General features: G+C 43.7%; 2 protein-coding genes across 19 annotated transcripts in view; one reads left to right on the forward strand and one right to left on the reverse strand.

Moving 5' to 3' along the window:
• The window catches only part of LOC103615159 (RCC1 and BTB domain-containing protein 2), a 468,828-nt gene that overhangs the window by 420,728 nt on the left and 38,769 nt on the right, over window positions 1-9,331 (reverse strand). The window lies entirely within an intron of this gene.
• Window positions 1-9,331, forward strand: part of PHF11 (PHD finger protein 11) — a 25,545-nt gene that overhangs the window by 2,431 nt on the left and 13,783 nt on the right. For 4 of the 13 annotated variants that reach the window (XM_017733627.1, XM_017733632.1, XM_008633182.2 and 1 more), the window contains exons 2-5: window positions 2,822-2,957; window positions 4,576-4,683; window positions 5,486-5,619; window positions 8,896-8,942. In XM_017733627.1, coding sequence (XP_017589116.1) covers window positions 2,822-2,957; window positions 4,576-4,683; window positions 5,486-5,619; window positions 8,896-8,942 — 425 coding nt within the window. Of the gene's footprint in view, window positions 1-279; window positions 663-1,103; window positions 1,239-1,807; window positions 1,927-2,821; window positions 2,958-4,575; window positions 4,684-5,485; window positions 5,620-8,895; window positions 8,943-9,331 lie in introns of those variants that run through there. The other 9 variants (XM_017733622.1, XM_017733623.1, XM_017733624.1 and 6 more) reach the window with 4 other exon arrangements.

The raw sequence follows: 9,331 nt of genomic DNA on the forward strand, positions 1-9,331 counted from the left end.
ATGATATTAATGTCTCTGTGATAATACATTTATGAAGGAAAGAAAAAAAGTTATTGGACAGATAAAATTGTGGGCAGAGAAGAGTGTAGTGGGAATATGTAAGAGGAGCAACTCTGCAGGCACCCAGGTCAGTGGAGGAGGGGCAGGAGGTGCTCCAGGCACCAGAGCTGGGATTCCCCTGCAGCCCCTGGTGCAGACCATAGAGAGGCAGCTGTGCCCCTGCAGCCCATGGAGGGCCACAGGGATGCAGAGATCCATCTGCAGCCTGTGGAGGAGGTGGATGCCTGAGAGGAGGCTGTGACCCCGTGGGAGGCCTATGCTGGAGCAGGGTCCTGGCAGGGACCTGCAGACCCATGGGGAGAGGAGGCCACGCTGGGGCAGGTTTCCTGGTAGGACTTGTGACCCTGGGGGGGACCCATATTGGAGCAGGCTGTGCCTGAAGGACTGCACCCTGTGGGAGAGTGACCTAGGTTGCAGCAGTTCATGGAGAACTGTTGCTCATGGGATGGACTCACGGAGAACTTTGTGGAGGACTGTCTCTGGTGGGAGGGACCCCACAATGGAGCAGGGGAAGAACTCTCCTCCCTGAGTGTGGCAGGAACGAATGATGGACTGACCATAACCCCCATTCACCATCTCCCTGTGCCTCTTGGGGGAAGAAGGTAGAGTTTGGAAAGAAGGGAGGGGTGAGGGCAAGGTGGTTTTAAAATTTATTTTACTTCTCATTATCCTGCTCTGATTTTGTTAGTAATAAATTCAGTTAATTATCCCTAAGCTGAGTCTGCTTTGCCCATGATGGTATTTGCTGAGGGATCTCTCCCTGTCCTTATCTTAACCCATGAACCCTTTATTATATTTTCTCTCCCCATCCGGTTGTGGAGAGGAGTGATAGAATGGCTTTGGGGGAGTGCCTGGCATCCAGCCAGGGTCAACCCACCACAGGGGGACAGGATACGGGGAAAAACGGGGCAGTAGGTGCAGGCTGGCTGCTTCTGCACAGAGCAATGGCCAAGAGCTGTACTTCTACTGCTTCAGGATTCCTACAAAGGTGCTGGAGTAACCCCAAGGCTGACCTTGACTGAGTGTCTTCTGTTCTCCATCAGCACCAGGATTTTTCTGGAGCCTGTAAGAACACCAGGGACTGTAGACTCCACCTTTAGCCCCTTCCTCACAAAATTCCTAGAACTGGATCCTCTGACTGGGCCTGAGCAGGGCTTATGTATCTGCATCGATTCCAGGTATTGCTTTGCTGCAGAGAGCTTTTCCTGTATTCTAGACCATTCAAACAAGCTTGTTCTGCTTTTTAATTTTCTCTATTCTAGTTCTAGTATGTCTTTGTGTTTCTGTTTGTTGGTATTGTATTTGTTTATTGCTCAGGTTCTGAAACTGATACGATGGTCAGTGTATAGATGGGTATCAGAAATCAGTTTCTACCCTGCCTTGCTTACCAGACATAGAAGGACAGAGGGGAAAAAACTCCAGCTGTGTGCAAAGGCAAAGTGACTTGTTGTGACTATAAATAAATTATCAGTAGTGTGAGCCAGAGAGGTGAAAACATTAAAAAAATCCTCTTCTACTCTGGTGGTGTTTTCACTTGGGGCTACCCAGTCTGTTTTATGCAAGGAAGATGGGAACTAATGAAAACAGGTTGTTGAAAGCCTGAAAAAGGTTGCAAAATTTGCTGGACTGTGAGATTTCCTGCCTGTTTTGTACTTGGACCTTACTACCTCTCACTAGAATAATTTAACTTCAGGTCTTCCTATTTCTTGAAAGTAAACACAGGTTTTTCTTCCCCCTTGTCATACAGGAGTTTGTGCTGTTGGAGGTGACATCTCCAACAGAAGATACTTTGGAGTATCACACCTTGTAGGAGTGGGAAGTTGTTGAAGATTTCTGTGGTGGACTTGCACAAAAAACACAGACAAAGTAAAACTCTCCTACAAATGTTGTGGGGTGATGCTCTAACCTGCTGGTGGGGGATGTGTGTAAAGGCTTGTCCAGAAACACTTGGACAGTTTTTGTGGAATAAGTAGCTGGCATCAAAGTTTTGCAGCTGCTGGATAAAAAGAAAGACTGTGTGAAGAAGAGCAATTAAGACTTGAGTGGATATGGCCAGAAAAAGATAACAGGTGTCCCTGGGGCAATTCCCAGGGCTCAGGGAAAACTGTCACTCCTGTTAGTGCTTCACCTTGTTGAGAGAGAATGTTTAAATGTTTCATTTATGATTTTTTTCTTCTGCCCCAATTTACTTGCAGACCTCTCCACTCTACTTTGCTACATCCTTCTTACAGTAAGAAATTAGTGTTTCTTTTTGTTTTCTATGAACTCATGGAAAGCTCTGGCGAAGCTTCAGGGTAGCTGCTTTTCTGTCTTTTGTTGACTCACAGACCCACATGTGGCAGCAATAGGTTAAGAAAACACTGCTATGAGTGATTGCCCTTCTCCAAATAAAAGGAGTTTCACACCTTAGGGCATGACTTGCTGGACTGCTCTTGGATCTGTTTTTGGAGCAGATATTGCCAAGCAAGCTTGAAAACTTTTGTATTACCCCTTATGACTTGTTAGTGACTTTCCAAGAGGAGATAAACCACTCGTTCTCCTGCTCAAATTTCTGGAGCTCCTGGGGTCTGGTTTCCATCCCACTGCTGTGCCAGGAGCGGGCTTTGCCTATTGTATTGGTAGTTGTTACTGGAGGAGCAAAGCACCAAGGGTGAGGCGATGTAGGTGAAGGAGCAGTTAGAGGGCGGGTATTGGCAGGCTCTGCTTTCCTCTGTCCTGTTTTGCCTATGGAAGTTGTCAATTGCTTTGTGTTTTGTCCCAGTTTTACTGCTCCAGGTGCTTTCTGGATAATGGCGAAGATGGTGAGAAGAACGTGTGCGTTTTGTTCAGAAGGGGAGGCCGGCTCTGTAATGTACATTGCCACAGAGAGAGATATTGCAGCTCATCAGGATTGTCTGGTGAGTGCCTTCAGCTGGTCGGTACCAAAGAGAAGTGGAGAAGGGATAAGGGGGAAGTTTCCACTGCTTGTCTGTTTTTGATTTTGCAGTGATGTCTGGATTGAAAGGCTGGTTACTCAAACCAGCAAGTTTATATTAGATTGAAAAGCAGTGAAAAGCAACAGGGCTTGGCCAGGATTTTGGAGTGGGAGAGGATGTGTCTGCACAGCTGGAGCTGTTGATTTGTGGTATTTTCATGTGTGTCTATTGCTGATCAGTGGTCCTAGATGCACACGAAAACACCACAAAGACCACATACAACCTAGCAATAGGAATAGGTTTTCTTGAGACACTAAACTGTATGAGGATTCTCAGACCACAGAAAGCTGTGTACTTAAACCTTTGCAGGAGAATATCCATATCACTTGATACATGATGGTTAAAAAGCTTGCCAGTCTGTGCCTTATTTAAAATAAGGAATAAAAATGTCAGAAGTTGATTATATAAAAGTATTTGTGAAGCTCTAAGTGTGTTGCAGTCCTTCTACTCTTCTTGCCTCCCCTTTATTCTGGAATCTTGGTGGAGCTGGTTCTTGTGTTCCGAATCAGTTACAGCTGCTGTATTCTCCCTTCAGCAGAGGGAGAATATAGCTGAGGGCCGTTTAGTGCAGGAGAGTGTGCTAGAACAGCTTTCTGGCTGTTACTGTCCCAGCCTTCTTATTCTCACAATTGTTGTGTCCACATCTTTATTTTTCTGATACCTTTTTTTGGTTGGTTATTTTTTATCAGAATGTTTCATGAACATTTGATACCTCTTTTACAGTGTTACTTGAATGTTTTGTTTGAAACAGGTTTTATTAGGGCTTTAATGTTTCTCCAATGTTAAAACATTTTTTTTTCTCTCTCTCTCTCTGTTTTATTTCTCTTTTCTTCTTTCTCCTTTCTTTCTCCTCTCAGCAACTTCACTCATTTCTCTGCCTTAGGCTTCTTTGCACTGTTTGGGATTTTTTGCAGTCAGCTGTCACCTTCTGGCAGACAGACTGTGCCTGCCAGTTGATGAAAGGGTAGCCCCTTTTGTTTGGAATTAGCTACATATAATGTTTAGGAAATAATTGCCAAGAACTTCCCCTTCCTCACTCATTGTCATGGCTCAGAATTCTGTGGGAATTAAAGTGGCCTGAGTGTGCATGTGTCTGTTTTTCTCCTGGAGTCAACTGTTGTCAGCATTGGGCTGTATGGAAATCTTATTACAGAGAAATGTTGCATCCAGCTGTAGGTCTGAACAACTGAGCACATAACAAGATGTCCAGGGTGTGGAGGTCTTGAGAAGAGCTTCTCATCCTTACTCTGCAATTTCAGATTTTCTTTGTTCATGTTTTTTAACTTTCTCACCTTGTTGTCTTTTCTTAGTTCGTCTTCAGGTTGTGTGAAATCTCCTATGTGGAAAGAGAAACTTCTTTTGACTGCAGAAATGTTTAAGCACAGCTGCTTGTTCAGTGTAGGTGAAACCTCTTAGCACAGAGAAAAATCAACCTCCTTAGGTAGGCCAAGAGCAAGAAGAAAAGATGTATTCCTCGTCTCTTTTCTGCACTGGTGACTGAGTCATTCTTATTTCTTAAAATTGTCTCTTTTCTCTCTAGTTATTTTCCTCAGGATTTGTGGAATCTGAAGATCAGAACCCAGATAATCTGGGAATAAGATTTGATGTGGCATCAGTGTTAAAAGAGCTCAGGAGAGGAAAGCGGCTGGTAAGGAAATGTTTCTGAATCTGCAGTTAGTCATGTCTCATGGTATTGAAGGTTGTCTGGCCTGTTCTGTGCTTTAAAAAACGCATTAAAATAGCTGGTCCTTCTGATCTCGTAAGATTAGGAAATTACAGGTTTAGTGTTGGAGTCATTGATTTGACATTTGGTTTGGTGAAATTTAGTTCATTCTGTATTAAAATGCAGGTGGGTTTTTTCCTGGCCTTTATGTCCTTAGTCGAAGTTTGTGGATACAAGGAAGCTAGCAGAGAGATTTTCTAGCTTTTTAGTATCCACAGAAGTTTCTTGAGACTTTGGTAAAGAACTAAGCCAGTGCCTAAAACAAAATAATGCAATCCACAATTGTAAAGGGAAACATTTTCTGAGTTTAGCAGAAATAAGGTTATTTGTAAGAGGGGTTTTTTAATTACCTTTGTCTTCAGCTGCCCTCCTCCCTGTACATCCTGGGTGGCACTTTTTTCATTATGAAGTTTGCCTAGAAAACATAAATACAAACATTAATACCAATTAATGTTGAAATAACTTGGCAAAGTTCCTCAGTGCTGTCATATGGCTCTTTGCCTCATTTTACAAATTTATCAGTATGAAATAGAGGTAAGATAGCACAAAATGGCTCAAGTAATGACCAGGGTAGGAGTTTGCAGGAGTGAACTTGCCTGATGAATTACACAGAGGTGACTTGCAATGGAATACTGGATTTCCCCACAGAGGATGGCATTTGCCCTGTCTGGCAGGATTTGGAGTAGCTGCCTGTGACGTTTACCTGGTGAACCCCCTCCTGTTACAGGTGTGCAACTTCTGCCGCAAGAAGGGGGCCACGGTGGGCTGCGAGGAGCGCGCGTGCCGCAGGAGCTACCACTTCTTCTGCGCGCTCTGCGACGACGCGGCCGTGGAGACCGACCAAGTCAACGGCGTCTACCGGTACCTCACCGAGTTCTTCTGACTGTCACTGCCAGCACCTGGGGGTGTCAGCAAGAGGGACTTCATTGCATGGGGTTTAAAAGGTTTTTAGGGAAGGAAATAAGTTCTCCTCTCAAAGTGATGCTTGATCCTCTGTGGGAGAGATGTTTTCATTTCACAGGAAAACTTCACTGCAATGGGAGGGAATGTAGTGTTTGAACCTGTAACATACCTGAAAGATCACTAGGCCAAAACTGAGAAAGTCAGTCCTTACTGGCTCTCTAGCTAATCTTCAAGGAGCAAGACTTTTATTAATGTTACTCAAATTCTAAATTTTTTGTTGATTGAGAAGCTCCAGTAAATGTGGTCTGAGCACAGAGCAGGTTACAGCACTTCTAGGTCTGCTCACATTAGGCAAATTCAGGTAATTTTCCCTCCCTATGCTAGCAAAGAACTTTGATTCCCACCAAAGACCTTGTATTTCATGTTGCTAGCATTAACACAATTACATGGATTCAAAGTAAATTTTCTGTCCTTGTTACAGTGCAGATACTGCAACACATGTTATCAGACAATGAGGCCTGTGGAAAAGAAATATACATGGACTGATTCTTGGTAGATGTTTCAGAGATGTTTATTTCTCCAGCCTCATGGCCGGGGCTCTGCCGAGGAACTGCTCAATCACGGGACCCGAGGGTCCTTGCCTGCGCAGGGGAACACAAAACAACCAATGGGAACGAGGCTGACCAGGGGCAGGGAAACCCCGTGTCTCCCCCCCCAGGGCCCCTCTCCCAGGGCTACATAGCAGGGGGGAGGGACCCCAACATGTCCTGATCATGCTAGTGCCCTTGGGCTGCCTGCATTGTCATTGACAAATGGAACAAATTGTTTGGAGGATGCAGATGAAGGGGTTGAAAAATTGGGGCTTCAGGGACATTTGGAAATGCTGAATTTATAGTAAAGTCTGAGGTGCATAAAAGCCCTGATACTCATTTCTGTGCAAGGTCAGAGAGATCACAGGTCATGTTAGTCTTAGATTAATTTGGGGATCATCTAATCAGTACTTGTGGTGGGCTAGTGCAGTCCTTAGTTGCAGTGGAAGATGGTTCCTTTTGTGTCAAGACATTTGCACTCCTGGCTGGTTCACAGGGCTCTCCATCTAGAATGAGCGTGTCTGTGCAAGGCTGTAAGCCCAGCTTTACAGGGAGGATGGGATGTTTAGTTGAGGCTTGTAAAATCTTTGTGAATCTGCAAAGCTCATGAAAGAGCATAGCTGGGAAGATGGAAACTTTCTATGATCACAGAATAAATGGCTTTCATCTTACAGCTTTAGAAAGGATAACTCAGGCTCATGACGACTGAACTCAAGATGTTGAAAAACAAGTGGGACTGACAGCAGTCTAGATACAAACTGGTAAAGAAGTGCTTGCATTTACAGTTTGGTTTGGTGGCTTTTTGGAGCTGGTGACCTTGGAGGTTTGGAAGAGAGACCCTTAAAAATGCCTTGTTTTAAATCACTGTGTGACACTTGTAGCCTAGGAAACTAGGCTATAGCATCCTGTGTTGAAGAGCTGGGAAAGGACTGGATTAGATAAAGGTAGTAGGACAGGTTTCAAGGATTTGAACCTGAAGACTTTAGCACAGTAGCAGTGACACAAATAAAGCACAAAAATTGTAGCTAGCTGAAATTATTGGAGAGTAGACTTGAAAAACAGTGGATGTGGACTGAAGGCCCCTGCACTTTTTCATGGTGAAATACAACATACTGAAAAGAGAAAATTCCTTTGAGAGGCAGAGCTGGTGTTTTTAAATTCTGAGTTGCCATTGTTGTGATGATGAGTAGTGATCATCAAAACAAATAGAGCAGAATAAAAAGAGAAAGTGTACCATGCTGTGGGACTGGCCAGTAAGAGTAGAGGTGGAGAAATAAGTGCAATTTGCACTGCTGTCTTTCAAAAATGATGGTAGGGAACTGCTTCTAAATAAAGTGGCCTGAGTAGTAAAACATATTGTCTCTTCTTTATAAGATATTCTTAGGATGCTTAGGATGGGTTGTTTTTAACTGGAAAAGGCTAGAATTAAAGGGAGGGGAAGTACAAAAAACATTCTCCAAAGAGCAGTATTAGAAAATCAGGGTGTAAATAAGGTGTCTCCATTACATAGCTTTCTGATTGCATTATTAGGCATACCTAAATCAGATTTTTGTGCATCAAGACACATTTCATGCAAAAGAAGTTCCTCATCAAGGGAACAGTCTGCATTTCTAAGGGCAGTGCTTCTATTTTTGTTAAAATAAAAGAATTACAATAATTAGAAAATGTCCTAGTAAATGCAGTTCCCTTTAACAATTGCAGCAGTCGTGCAAATAGATCTGTAAGGAAGAGATGAACTAAGCCATGCTCCTGACAAGGCATTTTTGCTTAAAAAGTGATTTGGGATCCTTCTGTAAGAAAGGTGTATTGTAAAAGCTGGTTCATGTTCTCTGCACATTATTGCATCCGAAAGATAAGGAATACTTTCAGATAAATTTGTTGTATTTTGCCTCTTCCAAGGAATTCACATTGCTCTCCTAGAACTAATGAAAATATTCCCATCTCACATATTACTGAAGTCTTTAAGTAACGAATGGCCTGAACAGCTTTAAGTTACTGGATCTCACGCAGGGGTGCCCTACTAGCTCAGAGGGGCACACCTGAGCACAGGGCAGAGGGAAGGTGGGGCACAGAGATCTCCAGGCAAGTGAGTGCCTGGTGCTGTACGTGGCAGTGCCCTGTGGCGCTGCCAGCTTGTCCTGCAGGGCTGAGAAATGGAAGGTGGTGCTGAGCAGATGTGCCTGAGGAGGCTCCCGGCCTGCGTGGGGCAGGGCGAGGGGGCAGAGCCGCAGTGGCTGTGATGGAGCAGTGTCAGTACTGTGGCATTTCACCTTGGGAGCGTTAATCTCATTTCAGTGTGTCTGCCACAGTGATTGCCACACCCTATGAAATGTGTCTGACTTGGGTTCTGAGCAGTGAGCAGGCCCAGACAGAGGGAGCTGATGGAACTGCTCATTCAGAGCTTCAGTGCTGAGAGTCCACTGAGGCTCTAGAAGTACAGATACAAAGTTGTGCATGCATGGGACTTTAAAGCAGGTGGTTTCTGAGGTGGGTAATGCTGAACAAAAATCCTGATATTTTAACTGTATTTCTGTTTGTGTTCAGTGAAAAGAGGGGAAAATATCTGTTAAAATCAGTCAACATAACTGTTTGCATATTCATTAACACTTTTTCTCTTTTTCTTGAAATTGAACTTGAATTTTAGAGTGTTCTGCCCAAAACATGACCCAGGGAATAGGACCAGTCACTATGGTGAGTTTCTTTAATGACTTCATTGATTTAATTTGTTTTAAAAGTTTGCATCCTACAGTCAGTAATTCATATGAACATGATAAATATTACCACCTTCATATTGAGTGGTGGATTTCTAATCTTGCAGGAGTGGTTTGGTTGAGATCCACATGTATGCACAAAAATCAAGAAGGTTTTTTGAAGGAGGAGAAGTTTAAATTTAATCCTCCCCAAATCCCCTTGAAAACAGACTTAAACAACCATGGACCCAATCCTTCATGGAATCATTCTTACTCTTCTTTGGGCAAGTAGGCCCAAGCAGCTTGTAAAATCCATGTGAGACAGGAAAGCCACTAGTTTTTGTTTGCATGTAGTGGTTTGGTCCAAAACACTCATTGCAGTTTATCTTC

This window comes from Corvus brachyrhynchos, unplaced genomic scaffold, assembly GCF_000691975.1.
Source record: "Corvus brachyrhynchos isolate BGI_N302 unplaced genomic scaffold, ASM69197v1 scaffold202, whole genome shotgun sequence".
Lineage (NCBI taxonomy): Eukaryota > Metazoa > Chordata > Aves > Passeriformes > Corvidae > Corvus > Corvus brachyrhynchos.